The following is a 24,407-nucleotide window of genomic DNA, read 5'->3' on the forward strand; positions in this document are numbered from 1 at the left end:
GCATAAGTGCTCAAAAATATAAACCCAAATTCGTTCTAAGCAGAATTAGGAATCAGCGGAAGAAGGAACTAGCCCAGCTAATGTGTGGGTCAATAGTGCCTAGGAGAAGGCCGACCTGGTGGTGTAGCGGTTAAGTTCACATGCTCCACTTAGGTGGCCCAGGGTTCGCAAGTTGGGATCCGGGGTGTGGACCTACGCACTGCTCATCAAGCCATGCTGTGGCAGGCATCCCACATACAAGACAGAGGAGGTTGGGCACAGATGTTAGCTCAGGGATGATCTTCCTCAGCAAAAAGAGGAAGATTGGCAATGGATGTTTCCTCAGGCCCCAATTTCCAGGGACCAAAAAAAAAGAGTGCCTAGGAGTTCATAGGTCAAAAGAGGGCTTCTGGTGAAAGAATAGAGAAGGAAAAGGAGTAAAGACAAGAGATTGGTCCCATGAGTTTTGTGTTTTTTTAATACCTGACTAAAAAAGAGTAGCAAACAACTCCTGAAAATCTAGAAGAGTAATAAAATTACTACATGATAAAGGGGAAGCCATGAAATAAACAGCTTCCGTTTTATTTTAAGGACCAGGGAGCAGACTGGCAATTTGGTCCTGACTCCTAAAATCCTTTCACTTCACTGCTGCATTGCCCATATCCGAGACTCTAAGCATCATAAAAGGATAGATACCCTAGATCCTATCAATAAACCCAGGTCCCTCCTAAACTAGCCAGATTTGCAGAGGGAAAAAAAAAATGCTGACCTGCCTTACTGTATTACTCAATAACAAGATACAATATGGTTCCATTACATAGTAAAGTCATCTACAAAACAAGATATTCTCACAAAGCTAACTTTTTTTAAAAAGCATGTAAAAATTATACATTTGTACATATACACACCACACTTTTACAATTCAAAAGATAGTCCAAATAGTTCAACAGTTCATTTGGGGCGTTTTTGTATTGTTTCCCTTCCAGATTCTTTGTCACTCCCTTGGCTCCGCCCTAAACTGACATCATTCTGTCACATTATCTATTAAATCAAGTAAATGTTCATTTACCCCAGTAAACACAATCGATCTGGGTGGCTCTGGAGAGAGAGATTTCTGAAAGGTCCAGTCTATACTGAGGCAATAGAATAGGTCTGTTCACACAGGTGGGAGGGAAGTGGCATAGTAAGTATCACAGCCACAGGGAGCAGCCTTCCAGAGCAGGACGAGTGCTCAGACCTAGATGGTCCAGTGCCCACCCATTAAAAACACAGTCAAAACCCACTCTTGCACCCAGCAAAAGTTACTGAGGGTCCCATAAGGCAAGTCACACTGGTTCTCAAAGGAAGTGAGCCGTTTCAGGAATCGATGGAGGAGAGTCACTTTGAACAGTGGTGGTTTGACATCTGTAGAAGAAGCCGTTTTGAACTCTTATAAAGAGAATTTTTAAGGGGTCAGTAGCCTCCCTGGAAAATTCAGGAAAACCAGCAAGAGAGGGGATGGTTTTCATCTTTTCATAAAGTTCTTCTCCAGAGCTACTGATGTTCTCTGTAGAGAGTAAATATTCCGCTTCACCCGATCCTCCAGGGAGGAGGTAGATGCACTCTCTAGCTTCATGCGGCTAGGGAGAGAAGACAGGCGAATGTAAGTAACAAGCATTTGTCAACTGGTCAACTATCTGGCAGAATTAGAAGAAACAGGTTGCTAGCCATAAAGCAGCTGTAGAAACACAGCTCTTTTAAGCCCACATAGATAACTTTTGAATGACTGCATCTGGAACTAAACTTTTTAAATCAATGTCCATAAGGGCAAATTTATCTGTTTTGGAAAATAAGTCAAAGCTTCAATGGAAAAAAGCTTCCTGAGCTGTGAACTCTTATTTAAAAGGAAGGCCAAGGGGCCAGCCCCGTGGCTTAGCGGTTAAGTGCACATGCTCTGCTACTGGCGGCCCGGGTTCGGATCCCGGGCGCGCATCGACGCACCGCTTGTCCGGCCATGCTGAGGCCGCGTCCCACATACAGCAACTAGAAGGATGTGTGACTATGACATACAACTATCTACTGGGGCTTTGTGGGGTGGGGGGAAGAAGGAGGACTGGCAATAGATGTTAGCTCAGAGCTGGTCTTTCTCAGCAAAAAAAAAAGAGGAGGATTGGCATGGATGTTATTAGCTCCAGGCTGATCTTCCTCACAGAAAAAAAAGAAATAAAAGGAAGGCCAAGGAGATTCAATGAAAACACCAAATCACTCCCCCCTCCCCTCAAATCAACCATCTGGCCAGAAGCTGGGAGTAGTAACAAAGGTGGTCTGGAGGCTGAGCTTCACGTTCCCTCTGCACCAACACAGAAACACTGGGAACACAATCAAAGAAGCAGCCGCCCGACTGCCTCCTTGGGACCATTGCCATGAAAGCCGTTAGGCAGGAAGAAGATGCACTCACTGGATAAACTTCCCGTCACGGGAGTCCAGCTTCTCCAGCCTTTGCTCCCGTTCATCATCCTTAGCATGCCTCTTGAGGATGTTCAGCCTCTCTTCCTCCCGCCACTTGGCGTTTTCCATCATCTCTTGCCGTTTTCGCTCTAGTTCCTCTGATGAGAGCTTTCTGTTGAACACAAAAACTGTCCTATCAGGTCTGCTTCTCTCCCAGCAAAAAAAAAAAAAAAAAAAAACACTCAGGGAGAACAGGTTCTCCAGCTCACTGCTCTCTTTCCACAGAAATGCCCAGCCCAGTGCCAAGCTCAGCAGGAGTGTCCTTCCTTCCTAACATCCTGGTCAGGTAGTTTCATCCAAACTTCAAAGACTTTTAGTGAAGGATTCCATACTCCTACTCAATACTCTCTGGAGTGATTATTCTGAAACATTAAATATGAAATAAATTGAGAACCAATCAGAAACCTAAATCTATAGCAATTATATTCCAATTGTTTGCTCAACAACTTATAGAAGAACAGAGGACTAAGCTATCCATGGGACTGTTGACATCTACCACCTACCCACTAGAGAGGCTTAGAAACTCATGGATGCAGCCCCTGAGTATACCACTTTAGGACTAAGCCAGGAGCCAGATGCCTGAAGAATTCAACTTAACCTCAGAAAATAATAGGTAAGTCTTCTTTCCTGGCACTCCCTGCAAATGAAGTTAGAGCAAGAAGAGGAGGTGATGAACCAGCTCAATCACTATTTAACAATGGCAGACATCCAAATCCACTGCTTCTCAAATGGAGGTGATGTACAGATCCCCTTTTAAAAGGAAAAATAATTATTGGAGTCCCATAAGGGAGTGGAAACCCAATATTGAGAAACAAACTTAAGATACTAAAACTTGACATTTAGTATCCTTAGTGAAATGACAACACTCCCTTTCAAAAACTTCACTAAATAAAATATATAAAACCACAAAGAGAATGGGAGAGGAGATAACACTGGATAAGAGATGTGAACCAACTGTCAGAAGATGGAAGTGGATGAAGGAGTGGTAACTACTTTAACAGATTAGAGGAACCTAAGTGCCTAATATTAAACAAGCAAAACCTGGGAAAGGCTCACAGACAGCAGGCACCAAGTACTCTGGAGGATGGCGCGGGGATAGGGCTGAAAACAAAAGGACTATTTAAAGTCTGTATAAGAAGCTATTAAGACACCCTGGGGTAGTCATGTCTCACAGAAGCCCATGACTGCTCTCCCAAACTTCTACAGGAGACCCTCCAGAGGGGAGACCTTCCCGGTAATTTTTGGAGAACTAAATCAGTCAGGAGATCAGAAGATGCAGAGGCATCAGGCACAGTAGAGGAAGCTGGCAGGGCCACTAGGGCAAACAGGGTGAAATGGATGTCCATATACTCAACACTGAGACTCGAGCCCCTGCTGGGATCTGTGCTGTCTCCCAGAATGCCAGCAGCCAGACTTACAGATATTGGTCAGACAACCAGGGATTTTTCTCTGGATAAATTTAATGGTTCCTGACAAGACAACCAAAGATACTGACATCTGAGTGTCCCCAGCTAAAAACCAGTTCAAACTCAATCTCCCACCAGTAGACAAACCCTGCCCATATATAATACAGTGATTTCAGCTTTTTAGTGCCTTACTCTTAAATATGAATAGACAGTGAAATATCACCAAACATTTCAAGAAAGCCTCTAACATAAAAGATAGAGACCAAAGCAAATGGAAATGGGAACTTAGAGAAAAAAGATAAAGCACAAAACTTTTAAAAAATTTACAATTAAAAGTCTCACTCCAAGATAACAAATGAAAGATACTGCCTCATTGAAATGAGAATAGGAGGCTTTTAAAAAGGAACAATCACATAACATAAAAGAGTCTTAGAAATTAGGGAGAACGAAGAAATAACAGCAAAGAAATAATACAGGAAAATTTCCCAGAACGGAAAAACGTAGGTGAGATTGAAAGAGGCAAATATTGACCCTAGAAAAAATGTAACAGTCATACAAGGGAGGAAATGTAACCTCAGTATTCTGCTTGGCAATGAAAAGTATCAGTGAACAATATTTATATATCATAATAACATGACTCCACATACTGATTAAACCAAAAATTGTGATATAACTGTAACAGAAAGATGGGGGAAGAAGAAACATGGGACTGGGAGTGGGTGAGAGCTCATTTACTCTAAGACCTCATTCACTATAACAGTAAAAAAAATCTAATATCTAAAACTGATGAATTAAGAGACAGCAACATATGCATATTTTTTGGAAATAGGGAGCTGCCAAAAGAAACAGCTCAAAAAGTTGAAAGTGGTTGCCACTGGGCAACATGACTGGAAGGGAGGTGAGGCAGTGCTAGGAATTGGTGGTTTTTGTTATAACACTTTTTTTTTAATTATTTATTTATTTTATTTTTTCCCCCAAAGCCCCAGTAGATAGTTGTATGTCATAGCTGCACATCCTTCTAGTTGCTGTATGTGGGACTTGGCCTCAGCATGGCTAGACAAGCGGTGCGTCGGTGCGCGCCCGGGATCCGAACCTGGGCTGCCAGCAGCAGAGCGCGCGCACTTAACCGCTAAGCCACAGGGCTGGCCCTTTTGATAACTTTTGACCTTTAAAAATGCGTCTATATTATTTGATCAAAACAATTTAAGAAATTGTGCCTCCATAATAATGGCAATTAATGCAAGAATAATAACTCCACTTTGTATTTCCTATTGCCACTTTTATTCTGGGCAATTTACAAGCCCTATAAGAAGGAATTTCAGCCACTTCTGGGGTGTGACCTTATAGTAGTGTTTTTTGTTGGTTTTGAGTATATATATATTTTTAATTATAGAAGTACTACGTTGGGGCTGGCCCTGTGGCCTAGTGGTTAAGTTTGGCACGCTCTGCTTTGGCAGCCTGGGTTTGGTTCCTGGGCGTGGACCTACATCACTCATTGGCGGCCATGCTGTGGCAGCAACTCACATACAAAATAGAGGAAGACTGGCACAGAGGCTAGCTCAGGGAGAATCTTCCTTAAGCAAAAAGAGGAAGATTGGCAACAGATGTTGGCTCAGGGCAACTCTTCCTCAGCAAAATAAATAAATAAATAAATAAATAAATACATAAATACAAGTGCTATGTTGACTGTAAGAAATTTAGAAAGCACTGAAAGCAATGAAAAATAATATAAATTAAATAGGAATCTCACAAGCCCACCCAAAAAATTTTAAGAGAAAAAAAGTAGTCATAAAAATCACTTTACATTGAGAGTCTTACTGCAAAAGAGAAGCTTCATCTTTTCAGCTGACAAGAGTTGTTTTAGATCACTAATTAAAAGAAAACAGACAAGCAAAAGAAAACACAAAAATTTTAAAATTTTCACAGAACTCTTAGGCGCTTGAGGAAATATCCAGTGACACTCAATCTGAGGAACATTGATTAAATAGTGCTAACAAAGGTTTTACATGGGCCGGCCCCATGGCTTAGTGATTAAGTGCATGCACTCTGCTGCTGGCGGCCCGGGTTCGGATCCCGGCCGCGCACCAACGCACCGCTTGTCCGGCCATGCTGAGGCCGCGTCCCACATACAGCAACCAGAAGGATGTGCAACTACGACATACAACTATCTACTGGGGCTTTGGGGGAAAGAAAAAAAAAAAAGGAGGAGGATTGGCAATAGATGTTAGCTCAGAGCTGGTCTTCCTCAGCAAAAAGAGGAGGATTAGCATGGATGTTAGCTCAGGGCTGATCTTCCTCACAAAAAAAAAAAAAAAAGGTTTTACAGGCATAATTTTTCTTTTTGTCTTAATTCAGCATCATCTTAGTTACATAAAACAACCTCAATTACATGGGACACCAAACCAAAACAAAGAGATATCACAAAATGCATGCATTAAAGCTTCTGTGTTTTCACTTCTGCGAGAGAGAGGTTGTAGGGCTCTAACTCGTTTTAAATCACAAAATTCAACAAAATTTCTAAGGGCAACAAGACAGGCTGACAAAGTAAGACAAATTCAAGAGATGGCAAATGGCAAGAGAGACCGAAAAACCAAGCAGGATCTGAAAAAGCATAGTCATGTACTGACCAAGTGCCTTCAAATATATAAAAAATACACTCACGAGCACCCATCCCTAAAAGCAGCATGAATTACAGCACAGCTGAAGTACTGACCCAGTGTTGCCAATAAAAGATTAAATTATGCGCAACATACTCTGTCTGGGGAGGCAGGAAAATATGTAACATATTTTGGAAAGTTGCCCGTCAAAATTAAACCTTTTAAAAAAGTTTCTGTTCCCTGGAAACTTAGAGAATCAGGCAATCAAGAGTTAAAAGGGACCTTAGGGTCCACCTCTCTTCTAACAACGTAACACATAAAAGAGGTTGCAGACTCAGTGGTTCTCAAGGTCGGCTGCGGTTGGAATCACTGGGGAGCTTTAAAAATACTGATGTCTGGGGGTGGCCCGGCGGCGTAGCAGTTAAGTTCTCCAGTTCCACTTCGGCGGCCCAGGGTCCCCAGCTTCAGATCCCAGGTGAGGACCAACCCACCGCTTGTCAAGGCATGCTGTGGCGGCGTCCCATATAAAGCCCTGGGCACGGATATTAGCCCAGGGCCAATCTTCCTCAGCAAAAAGAGGAGGATTGGCAACGGATATTAGCTCAGGGCTGATCTTTCTCACACACACAAAAAATACTGATGTCTGGGCCCACCCCCAGAGACTAAGGTGTAATAGGGCTGGGGTGTAGCCAGGTAATAAGATTTTTTTTTAAGCTTCTCAAGTGATTCTTTTTTTTTTTTAAAGATTTTATTTATTTATTTTTTTCCCCCCAAAGCCCCAGTAGATTGTTGTATGTCATAGCTGCACATCCTTCTAGTTGCTGTATGTGGGACTCCACCTCAGCATGGCCGGAGAAGCGGTGTGTCGGTGTGCGTCCGGGATCCGAACCTGGGCTGCCAGCAGCGAAGCGTGCGCACTTAACCGCTAAGCCACAGGGCTGGCCCGCTTCCCAAGTGATTCTAATGTGCAGTCAATTTATTTGGGCAGTAAAAGGAAGTTCACAAAAGTTGCCCATCTCATCTAAACTTCTACTGAGCAACCGAGACGCCTAGAAACAGCCTTTTATGCTCACAGCCAACTCCCCTCAGGTCCCAGGACTGCAGGCCCGTGTTCTATCTGACCCACACCACAACCAACTCAAACAGAGTCTATCTTAGCGTGTCTGCCTTCAAGGAAAGCATGCTGCTTCCCTTTCAGATGATACCTCAAGAAAGGAACATTCTCTTGAGAAAAGCTTCTCTGTGGAAATCTCTATGAGAATTAGCATGTTTAAAGATGTTGAGGGGCTGGCCCGGTGGCGCGAGCGGTTAAGTGCGTGCACTCTGCTGCGGCGGCCCAGGGTTTGCCGGTTCGGATCCCGCGCACGCAGCGACGCACCACTTTTCAAGCCATGCTGTGGCGGCTGTCCCACATAGAGTGGAGGAAGATGGGCATGGATGTTAGCCCAGGGCCAGTCTTCCTCAGCAAAAAAAGAGGAGGAGGGGCCGGCCCGGTGGCGCAAGAGGTTAGGTGCGCGCGCTCCGCTGCGGCGGCCCGGGGTTCGCTGGTTCGGATCCCAGGCGCGCACCGACGCACTGCTTGGTAAGCCATGCTGTGGCGGCGTCCCATATAAAGTGGAGGAAGATGGGCACGGATGTTAGCCCAGGGCCGTCTTCCTCAGCAAAAAAAGAGGAGGATTGGCGGATGTTAGCTCAGGGCTGATCTCCTCACAAAAAAAAAAAAAAAAGAGGAGGATTGGCAGATGTTAGCTCAGGGCCGATCTTCCTCACCAAAAATAAATAAAGAAATAAAAAATTAAAAAATAATAATAATAAAAAAATAAAGATGTTGAGGGCCGGCCCCATGGCTTAGCGGTTGAGTGCCTGCGCTCCGCTGCTGGCGGCCCGGGTTTGGATCCCCGGCGCGCACTGATGCACCGCTTCTCCGGCCATGCTGAGGCCGAGTCCCACATGCAGCAACTAGAAGGATGTGCAGCTATGACATACAACTATCCGCTGGGGCTTTGGAGGGAAAATAAATAAATAAATTAAATTAAATTAAAAATAAAAAAAAATAAAGATGTTGAGAGACAGTCACTTCGTCAACTGTTCATTAAGTCAAACTATTTATTTTGTCCTCTCAAAGAGCCTCGTGTGGTGGGCAGGGGGGGTGGTGTGCGGCGCAGACTTAAAAGTTGACAAGGAGAAGAAAAGCTGGATGGGCAAAAAGGTGATAGAGATTGTCCACCTGCTCTGGTTTGAGCCACTCCTCGACTCAGGCCTGCAGAGCCTAAAGTTAATCCCCTGGGCCCTTGACTTACCTGGTGTATCCAGGAGCGTGCTGTCTTTGGTAGACCTCTTTTTTAGGTGATGGGCTCTTAGTTCGGCCTCTCTCTCTCCTGTTTACCTTAGAGTTGTGCCTGTAACAGACACAGAGGCAGAGGAGAAAAGCCTTTTCAATATAGAGGCTTTTATCATGTCCCTCAAACAATGGAAGAAAAGCCAACAGTCTTAAAATTATAGTCCAAATTGAAGAGACAAGAGGGCAGAAGTAGAAGAAAAACAAAGGCATAAAGATACATCAGATTTGATATTAAACTCACTCCAGAGATTCCACAAATATAAAAATGTAGTTCCAGGGGCCTGAGCTTTACATTGAGGCAGAAAAAAAAATGATGTAAGGGAAATAACAAAGACATTTGGAAAAACTAACGAATAGACATCAGGAAAAGCAAATACCTGCTGTGACCAGGCCCCCACATTCACAGGTTATTTCCCAGTGAACTCCCACACTCACGCTTTGCTTTGCTTTGGGGACCGTGATCTTCTGCCAGGGGATCGAGACCTCCTGTCCCGGGACCCTGCTTCTCTGGTGCTCTTCTTGCTGGCATGTCTGGGAGGTGAGTGGGAGGAGCTTCTGGATCTGGAGTGATTCTTCAATCTGTGGACTCCCCTTTGTTCGGCCATCAGAGGACCCTGCAGTCCCTGGCTATGGTCAGAGTTCCTGATCTACATCACCAAGGAAAGGAAGAGAAACTATTCACAGAAAAATCTAGCAGCTCAGGAGAAAACGCAGTGAAACAGGAAATGAATGAGCAATCTGTAAGGAGCCAACTGGGTATACCAATCCCATCCGACAGTTATCACAAAGAACCAAACAAACTTAGGAAAGTGATCTTCAGAATCCCCTAAAAGAATGTACCCACCCAACCACCTAAACTGGTTTGGCTCTTTGCTACAGCCTATGGAGGAGCAAGACACAGAGCATGGAGGACAGGACCTAAGGTTAAACACACTGAGGGAAAGAAAGGAATCCAGAGGGATGTACATTTGTTAAAAGTTATCAGCTTGTACACTTAAAATGTGTTTATTTCATGTAAATCATTTGCAGAGGGATGAGCAAAATGTCTAAATGCCCCACTGGTGGCTTAGCCTCTCTGCTCAGAGGGTCTCAGCCATGGTCAGATTCAAGGATAAGGGATGGGCCTGTTTCCCAGCAGCCCTAGTCTTTGCTGTCCAAACTCCCTTCTTCCTACATGATATTTGCCTGCTAAAAATGCTCTATATCCAAAACGGCTGTCAAGGATGGCACATTCCACAGTCCCAACAGTCACTCCCTTTGAGAAGCCCACATTCTTACCTGTAAGCCATATCCACGGACTTTGGACAAAACAGGGGAAGAATTTGCCATCTTCTTTTGAGATCTAAGAGATTAAAACACACACTCACTAAAAAAGAAAATGCATAAAGGTCCAGTTTAAATCCCTTGTGCTGAAACACACTTCCTGCTTCAAACGTGACCTTTCTCACCTCCCAGCTGTGACTTGGGAGCATGTCTCTCTATTTGGACTGTCTTTGCTGGAAGATCAGCAAAGTCATGTTTTTCCTGTGAAAAACTGTGGGCCTAGCTTTTCAGCCCCAATGCCTGAACACATTCTCCTCTCACCTCGTGCTGCTGTTCCAGGGACTAACGTGAGTCAGCAGTGACAATGTTGACTGCTCCCACAGAGAAGACACGCAGAATGGGCCCATTAATGCATTAAAAAAAAAAAAGAAAAAAAATCCTACATAAAACCCACTTCAGTCTTGGGGGAATCACATGCTGAGATGAAAGTCATATCCAGGATGTCTGACCCAAGACCTATAAGGTTACGGTCAGCTCTGTTAGGGGGCCATGCCAAGATCTCTAAGGAGCTCTAGTGCTGAATGGCAAGCTCTGTGGGCATAGGGCCCGGGTCTGAGTGTTCACCACTGAAACCCCAGGACCTGGCAGTTCCCGGCACAAAGCAGGTGTTCAGTTAATATATGTGGAACAAACGAGTGACATGAATCAATGAGGGAGGCTCGCCTCCCCACACTCACCTTTCCCGGCTGCGCTCATCCTCACTGCTGCAACGGTCGCTACTTGAGCTTCTGTGCTTATGTTTCTTGTGCTTCTTTTTCTTCTCCTTCTTTTTCTTCTTCTCTTTTTTTTCCAGACTCATTTGCAACTAGAAAATGCCCAGAACATAACCACACAGGATTATTGAGACCCCTGTCAGTCCCTCTGAGGGGCCTAGGTCATGCACAAACTACCTGACTCCGTGCCTCTGGGTCTATGGGGGTCTAGGACATTATCAGAGGTTCCTTGTCAGCAAGAGGGGGAAGGTCTTAGCCCTGGTTGTGCACAAACGCCCCCTAGACGACTGAACAGAATCTCTGGTGGGAGGGGCTAGGAATGTGTGGGGGTTTTTAAATTTTTTTTTATTTAGTGTGTGTGTGTGTGTGTGTGTGTGTGTGTGTGTGTGTGTGTGTGAGAGGAAGATCAGCCCTGAGCTAACATCCATGCCAATCCTCCTCTTTTTGCTGAGGAAGACCGGCTCTGAGCTAACGTCCGTGCCCATCTTCCTCCACTTTATATGGGATGCCGTCACAGCATGGCCTGACAAGCGGCGTGTTGGTGTATGCCCAGGATCCGAACCTGGGCCACCACCAGCGGAGCACACACGCTTAATCGCTACACCACGGGGCCGGCCCCAGGAATTTGTGTTTTTAAACAGTCCCCAGAACCGCTGCCTAGGAATCGCCATTCTGTCAAAAGAACTCCAACTCCACTGAAAGCAATCAGGGACTGCAAAATCAATCTTTAAATCTTTCTTCCCAACTGATCCAAGAAACTATCACATAATATGTCATGTGAATGATGAATGGGCCTGAGAGGCTGGATTCCACCTGATCTCCTGAACACACTGTATGATCATGTTTTCCACAGGCATATCCCATTCTCCTCTTTTCCTGGAAAAATGACATCATACGGCGCTTTTCCAACCAAAAGACGTAAAAGAGGAAATCAAGCTTAATTAAGCTTGATAAACTAAGATTGCACAAGATCACCAAGAGAAGTCTTTAAAAGACAACAATTTTAAAGGCCGTTTTCTTTTGTGTGTGTTTGTGTGAGGAAGATCCGCCCTGAGCTAACATTCCTTGCCAATCCTCCTCTTTTTGCTGAGGAAGATTAGCCCTGAGCTAACATCCGTGCCCATCTTCCTCTATTTTGTATATGGGACGCTGCCACAGCATGGCTCGATGAACTGTGTGTAGGTCTGCGCACGGGATTCGAACCTGCGAACCCCGGGCCACCAAAGCAGAGGGCGCAAACTTAACCACTACGCCACCAGGCCAGCCCCTAAAGGCTATTCTGTTTTCCCTCTCGGAAGGGAAGAGTACGTGGAGAGAAGTTCTCATGTTAAGTAGCTAAAAGCTACTCTTGGTGCTTACTGGATGCACTACTTACCAATTCTTTGATCTTCTTCATTTTCACAGGATTATTCAATACCTCTCTTTTTTTCTCCTCCTCCTTCTTCCTAAAGAAAGAGAGGAAATTATAAAAATCATAACTATTTCTTTTGGAAAGGGGATTCAGTCATTCATTCTACTCTCCACAATTCTATGTCGCAATCTTTTTTCCAAATGCATGCACACAGGACCTATGTCGAAATCTACATGATGATGTGGAAGCCAGAAATCTTCCCCAAATCTGTAAAAGGGATTGAATATTGTGGGAAAGCCCACACTGGTTCCCTGTGGTGCAAGAAAGTGAGTTTGGTCTGTTTCTTATTAGGCTTCATGCTCATGGCTTCTCAACTGGTCAAGTAAAGGGGTGTCATCCTGTGTATCAATTGGTTGCCGTGTTATCAACTGATTGCAACATTTCAATACTACTTCCACTGTTTAGCATGATAACTGACTGGGAAACAAAGAGAATGGATGCCTCTTCAAGAAGTCTTACTCTTATATACATTTTGTTCATAGGAGGGTAAATTGGTCAACCTTCTTGGGGGACAATTTGGCAACAGCCTGCACACACTCTGATCTCACAAATCCATCCTCAAGAATTTGATACTATACGGAAATAATCACGGAAGGTCACTATAAAGTCGTTCATATTATAACAATAAAAATTTGGATACAAGTTAGGGACCCAAGAAGAGAGTATTAATAAAATAAATTATGGTATATCCAGACAATATAGAATAAAAAATAATGTTACAGAAGCATAGTTATCAACACAGAAAGATGTTCAATATATAGGATTAGGAGGAAGAAAGGGGTTTATAAAATAATATGCACAATATTTGTACACCAATATTCACAGCAGCATTATTCACAATAGCCAAAAGGTGGAAATAACCTAATGTCCATTGACAGATGAATGGATAAACAAAATGTATACAATGGAATATTATTTAGCCTTAAAAAGGAAGGAAATTCTGATACATGCTACAACGTGGATGAACCTTGAAAGACATCATACTAAGTGAAATTAACTAGTCTTAAAAAGACAAATATTGTATGATTTCACTTATATGAGGTTCCTAGAGTAGTTAAACTCATAGAAATGGAAAGGAGAACGGTGGTTCCCAGGGGCTAAGGGGAAGGGGAAATGGAGAATTATTGTTTAATGGGTATAGAGTTTTAGTTTTGCAAGATGAAAAACTTCTAAAGACTGGTTTCACAACAATGTGGATACACTTAACACTACTGAAATGTACACTTAAAATGGTTAGGATGGAATCTCTTCAGGGTGGCGTGAACTTAATGGCAGGTGTTTCCCACGGTGCAGAAAGAGGCAAGAGACACAGAGACCCAGACACAGAGGGAAGAAGGCCATGTGAAGATGGGGCAGAGATTGGAGAGATGCTGCCACAAGCCGAGTAACACCTGGGGCCACAGGAAGTTGGAAGAGGCGAGGAAGGATCCTCTGCTAGAGGCTTTGGAGGGAGCGTGGCCCTGCCAACACCTTGATTTCAGACTTCCAGCCTCCAGAACTGTGAAAGAAAAAATTTCTGTTGCTTTAAGCCAAAAAAAAAATGGTTAGGATGGTAAATTTTATGCTATATATATTCCACCACAATTTTTTTTTTTAATAATTTCTCTTTTTTTTTTTTTTTTTTTTGTGAGGACATTAGCCTTGCGCTAACATCTGCCAATCCTCTTCTTTTTTTGCCGAGGAAGACTAGCCCTGGGCTAACATCCGTGCCCATCTTCCTCTACTTTATATGGGACACCACCACAGCATGGCTTTACAAGTGGTGCGTCGGTGCGCGCCCGGGATCCGAACCGGCGAACCCCGGGCTGCCACAGCGGAGCGCCCGCACTTAACCGCTTGTGCCACCAGGCCAGCCCCTCCACCACAATTTTTTTAAAAAGAAGAAAATTCTGACACATGCTACAACAGAGATGAAACTTGAAGACATTATGTTGAGTCAAATAAGCCAGTCACAAAAGGGCAATTACCATACGATACCATTTCCATGAGGTAACTAGAGTAGTTAAATTCATAGAGACAGAAAGTAGAATGATGGTTGCCAAGGCCTGGGGGGAGGAGGGAATGGGGAGTTATTGTTTAATGAGGCCTGAAAAAGTTCTGGAGATGGATGGCATTGATGGTTGCAAAACAATGTGAATGTACTTAATGCCGCTGAACTATACACTTAAAAATGGTTAAGATGGTAAATTTTATGTTATATATACCTTACCACAATTAATTAAGAAGGTAACAAAATGGGAGAAAATATTTGTATATACATATACAATATCTTTACATATACATATGCAATATCTTTAATAGATAACTTTAAAAGTATTTTCAAAAGAAGAAATATAAATAACAAACATTTTTCAATGTTCAACCTTACACACTCGAAATAAAATAATGCAAATTAAACCAAAAAAAAATATGCACAACATGATCTCCTTTAGCACCCAAAATGTAGCTCTACTTTGATCTGTTACATATTAGGGTTTCAGTAAGGCAAAAAGTTTCTTTTTAAAGGGTTCTGGAGCAACAAAAGGGGTGGGGGGAGAAGGCCTGTTCACCCACCTAGCCAACTCTACATATATCCCCAAATTTCCAAGAAGCTGCCAGCCTTTCTCACTTTGCTTTTACCTCCTATTTTTGTTTAAGGGCCAAAGGTAAATGAATGAATCTGGTCTGGTCTGGTCCGTTTGCCTATCTCTTCCCATATGGCCTATATAAGGCACCCTTAATGGAGCCTCCTTCCTAACATCAGGAAGCCCAAATGGAGACAAATCCTTTTACATGGCAGACAAAAGCCACGAGGAAACCAACTGTGAAGCGAGAGGCTATATGACATCTCTGCTAAGCATCTTTGCAACAAAACTCCCTTCCCAGCCCTGCATCAGTACCTGATGATGAAGAGTGGGTCCTCCCGGATTTTGCTGGCCATGTCAAGAAGGGAATTGGCACCCGACGGGGCAAAGATAGAGCCTGGGAGGAGTCCTGTCTCAGAAGAACAGCCTGCCTCCTTCTCCTCCATCTTCTCAAAAACGTATTTGTCAATGGGGCGCCCCAGCAAGTACTCATCACGGTTCACCATCCCACCAGGACCCTGGTACATCCAGTCCAATTTTTCTTCTTTTTTCCTAGTTCAAGAAAAAAAAAAATACAATCAAAGAAAATGTAGACTCCTGCAAACCTACACACAAAACCTGAACACGAGGGATAGATAACCACTGATAATGGTCAGAGAACTCATTCTACAGGCACCCAGCATGGGCTAAACACGGCACTCCACGTGGCACGTGGGAAAAAACGATGCTTGCCAGCGTGGAGCTCACCATTTAGTGGAGAGATCATTTCCACACACCTAAAGCAATTTATGAGGAGAAACAGCGTTCCTCATAAATTGGGGCATGGATCTTCGCTCAGGGCTTCTCGAGTCTCCTTCACAAAGTCTTTATATTATGCTTTCATTTCGAGGATAATCTAAAACAATAAACATATTCTGGATCATCTCATTACCAAGAACAATTTCAGTGACCACATATGCAGTTCTGTTAATTGTGTTTTGGTGCTTATGGTCACACGGGCACAAACAGTAATACTACATTTGAGGGGATAATGAGAAAAAACCAGAGATAATCTAATAAGTAAATTATGCTTTCAAGCCAAAAGAGGAGGGACAAATTCTGTCACAGTATCTTGCCAAACAAATATTGCCCTGTGGTTCTGAGAGAAAAACATGGTGAGAAAATTGAACCACCACAAAACAGACAGTAAAGGCATGCTGAATTCATAAGAGCATGTGTTCAAGCAGCCAATACCACATTCACACCACAAGCAGCAAAGTAGCTTCATCAAAACAGTATTATCTATAATATTAAATTCAGTGTTTCTGAATATGACTTTTTTTGTCTAATTTGCATTGCATATTTATTTTTGTTTGCCCCAGACATTTTTAATAAGAATAACTCAAACCAATAATGCAGGGTCACAACTCTTTGGATTTTTTTTTTTTCCTATTAAAAGGATCAGTTTGAGGGGCCGGCCCAGTAGCGTAGCAGTTAAGTTCAAGTTCATGCACTCCTCTTCGGCGGTCCGGGGTTCACAGGTTAGGATCCAAGGCATGGACCAACCCACCGCTTGTCAAGCCATGCTGTGGCAGCGTCCCATATAAAGTAGAAGAAGATGAGCATGGATGTTAGCCCAGGGCCAATCTTCCTCAGCAAAAAGAGGAGGATTGGCAACGGATATTAGCTCAGGGCTAATCTTCCTCACCAAAAAAAAAAAAAAAATCAGTTAGAGAAACATTATTGTCTATAATTAAGAACTGATTTGGGCCACTGGGGTCAAGCTCCACCTAGCTTGCCTGGCCTCACTCACGCCACTGGAGTCAAGATGGAGAAGTATAAGCGAGAGCCATGCCCTGGCGAACTATGGAAGACCGTGGTAGGCCTTTACGATGGGTACCATAAGTGGTGGTGTCTTTCAAGCAGTTAAAGGTTTTTGCCATTCTCCAATAGGAGTAAACCAGAGACTACAAGAGAGTCTGACAGTGATTAAAACCAGGTCTCCACAGCTGGGAGGTAGCTTTGCAGTTTGGGGAGGTCTGTTTTCCATGACTGACTGCAGTACGGTTCAAGTTAGAGAGAAAGGAACTCCATCAGAAGTGCTGCCTTAACAGGAACCACACTGGCAGCAAGAAATGGACCAGTGGTTATGGCTGTCGGGTCATCTGTAATGGGTGACATTCTCCTAGGTTTAATTGGAGGAGCTGGTATCTTGTCAACAAGATTTGCCTTTGTGCAGTTTCCCAATGGTCCTTAGTTTGCTGAAGACCTCTCCCAGTTGCCTTCAACCCAGTTACCCACCCTCACCTTTTAGAGACTAGGGACAATACCAACAGGACTTCTTTTCCAAGATTTCTTTAACAGAATGAGCTGTAGTTCAGGAAGGATTTTGGAAGACCAAGATACAGTCTGTTTTTAAATCATAGGACAACTATGGCCAAATAGGCTATATTTATACAAATGAAGAGATTTTTAGCACTTTTTTCTATTCAAAGGAACATGGGGGAGGAAGGGGGAGGTGTGAAAAGATAATACATTTATTTATTCAGACTTGGATTGTATTTCTGATCAAAATAAACATCTAACAGCATTAAAAGAAAATAAGTGCTTAGAAGATGAAGGACCAAAGGGCAAATAACTGACACATGACCATCATTTCCTTGGGAACTTCTCAGCCTGGTTTTATGTATTCTGTTATTCAAACAAAAAACTCCCGGAGGCGGAAAAAAGAAGTGATTGTGAAAGGCAGACTACATCAGATCTTAAGGAGGTCTGGGCAAGAAAATCGGTGAGACTAGAATATCCTGAGCTCATTTTCCTGAAAGGCAGTATAACATGATGGTAAAGAGTACTAGCTCTGGAGTCGGGCAACATGGATGTGAATCTTGGCTCTAAACCCTAAGCAACTTCTCTGAGCCTTGGTGTCCTCATCAGTAAAATGGGGATAAACAGCACTGACCTCACAGAGTTGTTGGGGATTAAATAAGTCAATGGATTTCTAAGGCATTCAGAAGAGTACATGGCACAAAGTAAGTACTAAATAATTATCTATGTATGTGTCTGTCTCTCCCACCCAGGTTTTCTTAAACTCCTGGACAACAGGGACCACAGTTTACTCACCTGTCAATCTTAGATAGTAGCCTAATGATCACGTGTTCAATGTTTGACATTTTATGGGCAATGGATCATGAGCTAGGCAGTACTTTTTGGAAGAAAAGCAAGTCTTAGTGATTGGGTAAGGGGGATTTTAAAAGGACATGTCAAAGATAATTGGAGGGATCATGCCTATGCATGCATGCCTGACACTAACAGGGATAGGGAAGTTGGGAATAAATATCCATGTATTCACTTGTAAACATTTACTCAGCATACTTCCTATGTGCCAGACAGTTGAGTAAAGCCAGAAGGACAAAAAAGATGCAGGCAGCTGAGTTGCTCACAGGCTACTGGTTGAGGCACAAAGGTCAATAAATTACCAAACGGTGCTGATGAGAGCTAAGCAGGTGTTGAGGGGACTCTGCGCCACTCAAGTAGAACTGCCTGGCAGGCAGCTGAACATACAGAGATACAAGGGTTTGTGTGGGATAAATTTGGGAGTCATCAGCATGAAGCAGACAACTGGTGCTAGAGGAATGAAGGAGCTCTTAGGGAAAGAAGGGAGAAAAGCAGTGAGTCTTGGGGAGCATGAGCAGTTAGGAGATGAGAGAAAAGAAGCTAAGTAAGCGAAGGAAAGAGAAGAGATAAGAAGAGGTAGGAGGACCAGGAACCTGTAGGCAAAGAACCAAATGTTCCTAGGGAGGGGCAATTGGGTCAAATACAGAAGAAAGGATATGAAAAACAAAGACAGGTACTTCTAAAAGTAGTATTTTCATGGCTCTATCTAGTCTTAAAAGGGCTCAACTAACATCAGTCCTACTCAGGCCTTCTAGTAAGAGAACATGTGGTATAGCTGAGATCCAGAGTCACAGGACTTGGCCTGGTTCCACCACTAACCAGCTGGGTAACTGTGCAAGTTACTTCTGTGCACTTCCATATCCTCATGTCTCAAATGCAGCTAGAGGGGCCAGCCCAGCGGCATAGTGGTTAAGTTTGCATGCTCCACTTCAGCGGCCCAGGGTTCATGGGTTTGGATGAACGGCACGGACTTACCTGCACCACTCATCAAGCCACGCTGCGGCAGTGTCCCACATACAAAACAGAGGAAGACTGGCATAGATGTTAGCTCAGGGCCAATCTTCTTCACCAAAAAAAATAAATAAATATGGGGCCGGCCCAGTGGCATAGTGGTTAAGTTTGTGCGCTCCGCTTCAGCGGCCTGGGGTTCACAGGTTCGGATCCCAGGCACAGACCTACGCACCACTTATCAAACCATGCTGTGACAGACATCTCACAAAAAGTAGAGGAAGACGGGCATGGATGTTAGCCCAGGGCCAACCTTCCTCAGCAAAAAGAGGAGGATTGGCGGTGGATGTTAGCTCAGGGCTAATCTTTTTTTTTTTTTTTTTTTTGTGAGGAGATCAGCCCTAGTGCTAACATCTGCCAATCCTCCTCTTTTATGCTGAGGAAGACGGGCACCGGGCTAACATCCGTGCCCATCTTCCTCCGCTTTATATAGGATGCCGCCACAGCATGGCTTGCCAAGCAGTACATCGGTGCACGCCCGGGATCCGAACTAGCAAACCCCGGGCTGCCGCAGCGGAGCGCACGCACTTAACCACTTGCGCCACCGGGCAGCCCCAGGGCTAATCTTCCTCACAAAAAAAAAAAAAAAAAGGAGGAGGATTGGCAATAGATGTTAGCTCAGGGCCAATCTTCCTCACACAAAAAAAATTAATTAATTAACTAATTAAATAAATAAAATAAAATGGTGCTAGGAACCACCATCTCTCATTGTTACTCTGAATTTTAAAATGAGAAAATACTTGGGGTTGGGCCGGCCCCGTGGCTTAGCGGTTAAGTGCTCGCGCTCCGCTACTGGTGGCCCGGGTTCGGATCCCGGGCACGCACCGACGCACCGCTTCTCCGGCCATGCTGAGGCTGTGTCCCACATACAGCAACTAGAAGGATATGCAACTATGACATACAACTATCTACTGGGGCTTTGGGGGAAAAAAAAAAGGAGGAGGATTGGCAATAGATGTTAGCTCAGAGCCGGTCTTCCTCAGCAAAAAAAAAAAAAAAAAGAGGAGCATTAGCACGGATGTTAGCTCAGGGCTGATCTCCCTCACAAAAAAAAAAAAAAAAAAAAGAAAGCAAATACTTGGGGTAAAAGCCATAAAACCCCTTTATTTTTAAATATTCCAAATTTCATACTTAAGTCAGAATGGCCTTCTTTCTAATCCATTATCCTGAAACAATGTGATTTTTACCCTGTTTAAGTTCCAAAATGCCATTTCCATGAACTGAAACTAAGTTTCACACACACGCAATCCTGACTGGCACAAATCCTTCCGTCATGAAATTATTAAGGAAAAGCCCTATATATCCAATGGGGGAAGTGTGCCACATGCCACCAAGAGTTGCCCACAAGGACACAAACAAGGGGAATGATAGTACAGATTACTCAGTTTTAGTCTATGTGCAGTTTGTATTCAATTCTGACTTAGTAATGGGCTGTATATTTTATGCTTTTTATTTTTCTCAGCACACGTTTACTCCCACCTCTTTTTATCAGATGCGAAGGGTAATTATCATTTGCTACTCTTATCCTACATTATACAAGGGGAAACTGAAGTAGGGTAAAACCGAGTGGGACTGTCCACAGTCACCAGCTGTTACTGACAGACACACCATCCACCTCCTTCCATTGGAACCTCACTGTCCCCCCAAAATGAGCCTGCAACACATAAACAAACAAAAGCAGGACTGAGGGCTGGGCACATACTGAGAGGCAGGGTAGAGGCAACCATCCTCGGTCATGGTTATCTATCAATCACCTACCATGAGCTTGGCCTACACTAAGCCCTTTCCATGTTATCTCATTTGATCCTCAACAAACCTTAGGAATTGGGTACTCTCACTCCCCTGGTTCTACTGAGGTAACCAAGGCTCCCAAACTTGCTCCCAGTTACACAGCTAGGCAAGTACGTGCAAAGCCAGCCTTAAAACCCAGGCCAGTCTGGGGCCGGCCCAGTGGTGCAAGCGGTTAAGTGCGCGCGCTCTGCTGAGGCGGCCCAGGGTTCGCCAGTTAGGATCCTGGGCGCGCACCGATGCACCGCTTGTCAAGCCATGCTGTGGCGGCGTCCCATATAAAGTAGAAGAAGATGGGCACGGATGTTAGCCCAGAGCCAGTCTTCCTCAGCAAAAAAGAGGAGGATTGGCATCGGATGTTAGCTCAGGGCTGGTCTTCTTCACACACACAAAAAAAATAAAATAAAAAGTAAACTCCCTAAAATTAAAAAAAAAAAACCCAGGTCAGTCTGATTCCAAACCCATGCTCTTAATCACTATGATGCAACAACTGGACGATGCCCTTGCAGGCCAGACCTGCAATTCCCTACACACCAGCACCCCCAGCCCAATCGCCCCACTGCACCCTCTGCTCCTCGCTTACTTGACAGCCCCCACATCCTCCGCATAGCGCTGCATCTCCTCCCGGGCCCTCTCCTCCCGCAGCTCCCGCTGAAGTTCCTCAATCTTCTTCCGCTCAGCCTCATGCTTCTGCTCAGCCTTCCACACTTTCTCCACATTGCGGAGGGTCTGCGGGTGCCAGCTCTTCTTCAGATTCTGTGGTAAATGAAAGGAGGGAGAAAACAGGGAGTGGGTGGGTGGTGAGTATAACTAGCCCGGCCTCATCCACCCCTCTATACCCTATTTATGCCAAGACAGGCATATAAGGGCAAGATGTCTTTAACAATAGCAAGGTTGGCACCCAATAATCTCACACACCAGGGGAGTTTTTGTTCAAGTACATAAAGCTTCAGGATACAACAGGCCCTTCCTGGATTCCCTTTAAATACTTGTAACCTGAAATGCATATGAGTCTGACTTCCATTGGCCATGCCTGAAGTGAGGGTTGGTGATGACAATATAGGAGGAATGAGGCAGGGAGGTGGGAAGGTATAGACTCTGAAAGGCAACAGACCAGTGACTTTGGCACTGGACATTCATTCTTATTAACACAACCTTCTTTTCCTTGAGTCCACTTAACCTGCCTTAAACTTGCATGGTTTCTCCTAGTAGTACCTCTTTCAACCTTCCTTCCCAGGAATCTCCCCTTGCTTCTGATCTCCCCTTCACCCCCAAGGAATGCTCCTCTCCCCCTCCTCCCCATGAACCACTGCTTTGGGTTCAGCTTCCCAATTAGGGAAGGTTTCCTGTAGAAAGTGACATCTAAGGACAATTATAAATTAGCCCACTGATGTAGGAACGGGGGAGGAGGGGGGAAAATTTCCAAACAGCACACACAACTGCAGGCCCAAGGGTGAGAAAGAACACAGCACAAATAATTCAGTGTGGCTGGAGATGGACTGCAAGCTGATGGGAAAGGCCTCAAGATGAAGCAAACTAAGAAAGGAACAGATTAAGGGCCTTATAAACCATGTAAAAGAGTTAGACTTTATTCTGCTGACAGTAGGAAACATGAAACAGTCATATACAGGTGAGAGGCATGACTAGCTATCATGTGAAGAAGAGACTGGAGAGGACCAAGACTGGAGACCAGGAGACCAGTCAAGAAGTCTAAATGAGAAAATGTACACAAGGTACCTGGTATGTGGAAGGTGTTCAATCAATGAGGTCTCCCTCTGCTACCTTCTCTCTCTCTTCTTGTCCTTCCTTTCTCCTCATCAGGTCATTCAGTCCTTCCTTCCTTCCTTCTCCCTGCCCCAAACTTGTCCTACTGGTCCTCCTCTCCCTCCTTTAACATAGGTGATTTTGCCCCTCAAGGGAACATTTGGCAATGTCTGAAGACATTTTTGGTTGTCACAACTAGAGGAGAAGGGTGGTACTGGAATCTAGTGGCTAGAGGTCAGGGATGCTGCTAAACATCCTACAATGCACACAACCCCTCCCCCCACACACACACACGCCCAAAGAATTATCCAGCCCAAAATGTCAATAGCACTAAGGTTGAGAAACCCTTAATTAGAGCTTCCCTGTCCCTAACTGCAGTTACCTGAAGAGTACACTGACTTAGACAAACCTTGATGGAGTCTTGGAACTCCTCCTAATTGCTAACACCTGACAAACTGTAATACAGCTACTGGACAGATGGCTAAACTAATCTATTTACTAATTCATTTAGCTACACTTTGAAGAGATTAGCATTTTTCTGACCTTGCACCATGCTCTTGTGGGTACATTTGCCCTATTTTGGGCCTTACAAATGAACTACAGTTTAAGAGAAATTGCCACATAACATGCTAAGCGCTATGAATTCAGAAGAAAGCTCTGTCACTACAGATTAAAACGCAGCATTGGGGCCGGCGCCGTGGCTTAGCGGTTAAGTGCGCGCGCTCCGCTACTGGCGGCCCGGGGTTCAGATCCCGGGCGCGCACCGACACACTGGTTCTCCGGCCATGCTCAGGCCGCATCCCACATACAGCAACTAGAAGGATGTGCAACTATGACATACAACTATCTACTGGGGCTTTGGGGAAAATAAATAAATAAATAAATAAAATTATAAAACGCAGCATTGAAGGAGAAGCGGAAGTCAGAAAGGTGGATATGAAGAAGATCCCTTCAGGCTTAAAACAGACTCCAAGACATACTCAGGGAAGATGAGACTGGGGCACTAACCACCCCTACTACAGCCCAGGACATGACTGTGAACTCCTAGCTGAGGAAGGGTGATGTATCCCAAGGCAAGATATACAAAATAAAGCGTGTGTAACACGTCCTGGATATCTGCCTCCCTTCCTAGCCATAGTTCCAACCGCCCCACTCCCGGGCCTTCCCAGAATTTCCAGCCGAGAGCGCCCTCGCCAACAAACATACAACCACTGGCGAGACATCTCGCACACCTTCTCAAGTCTCCACCCGGTCCCTCCGTGGCCTTAGTGACCCGTCTCCTCTCCAGAGCTATGGTTCCCTCCCCCCACAGCAAGGCTGCGTTGCCATAGTGACCCACTCACACCCCCTCCAAATTCCGTGCCCAGCCCCAGCCGGTCTCCAGCCTCAGTCCTCCCCCGCTCAAGCACCCCTCACTTACCAGATCTCCGCCCCCCATGATCGTGGAGACGTTTCCTCACTACACGGATCTGGAGGACTTAGGAAGAATCGAGAGGAAACGCAGAGAAACTGTTCGGGGGCGACCTCCCCAGATCTGGTCTGGAGAGCCACCGGCTGCCAATTTCACTGTCCGATCTAGGGCCCACTTCCGGGAGGGCGTCGGCGTCGCGGGACGATGACGTTTAGTACACGTTGTGGCGCTGCGTGGCGGTCGCGTCACGTGCAGTTTCGCAGTTTGAGGCCCTGATATCGCGGCATCTGTGGTCTCATTTTGGACCCCTCGGGTTGGGACCTCATTGTATTTCTGGAACGGTGTGTGAAAATGCCGCAGCTTTGTCCAGTTACAGTCGGCCCTGGGCCTCGCCCCACGGTTCTGTTTCCATGGCAGCGCACCACGGCGTCCTCACCCCCCCCCCCCCCCCCCCGACACACA

General features: G+C 44.8%; 1 protein-coding gene and 1 pseudogene across 2 annotated transcripts; one reads left to right on the top strand and one right to left on the bottom strand.

The window, feature by feature from the left end:
• Positions 1 to 439: 439 nt before the first annotated feature.
• On the bottom strand, positions 440 to 24,119 carry CWC25 (CWC25 spliceosome associated protein homolog). 2 transcript variants are annotated; one of them, XM_058560818.1, is made up of 10 exons: positions 23,955 to 24,119; positions 21,354 to 21,526; positions 15,137 to 15,373; positions 12,222 to 12,291; positions 10,811 to 10,938; positions 10,089 to 10,152; positions 9,246 to 9,457; positions 8,770 to 8,868; positions 2,417 to 2,578; positions 440 to 1,598 (listed from the first exon to the last, which is right to left on the bottom strand). In XM_058560818.1, exons 1-10 carry the CDS (start codon positions 23,970 to 23,972, stop codon positions 1,484 to 1,486), a joined length of 1,278 nt encoding a protein of 425 aa, XP_058416801.1. In that variant the 5' UTR covers positions 23,973 to 24,119; the 3' UTR covers positions 440 to 1,483. The 2 variants fall into 2 exon arrangements, with proteins under 2 accessions (XP_058416801.1, XP_058416802.1); XM_058560819.1 differs by lacking the exon at positions 2,417 to 2,578.
• Positions 16,629 to 17,169, top strand: LOC131416768 (mitochondrial import inner membrane translocase subunit Tim17-A-like; annotated as a pseudogene).
• Positions 24,120 to 24,407: the final 288 nt, after the last annotated feature.

Source organism: Diceros bicornis, chromosome 18, assembly GCF_020826845.1.
Source record: "Diceros bicornis minor isolate mBicDic1 chromosome 18, mDicBic1.mat.cur, whole genome shotgun sequence".
Lineage (NCBI taxonomy): Eukaryota > Metazoa > Chordata > Mammalia > Perissodactyla > Rhinocerotidae > Diceros > Diceros bicornis.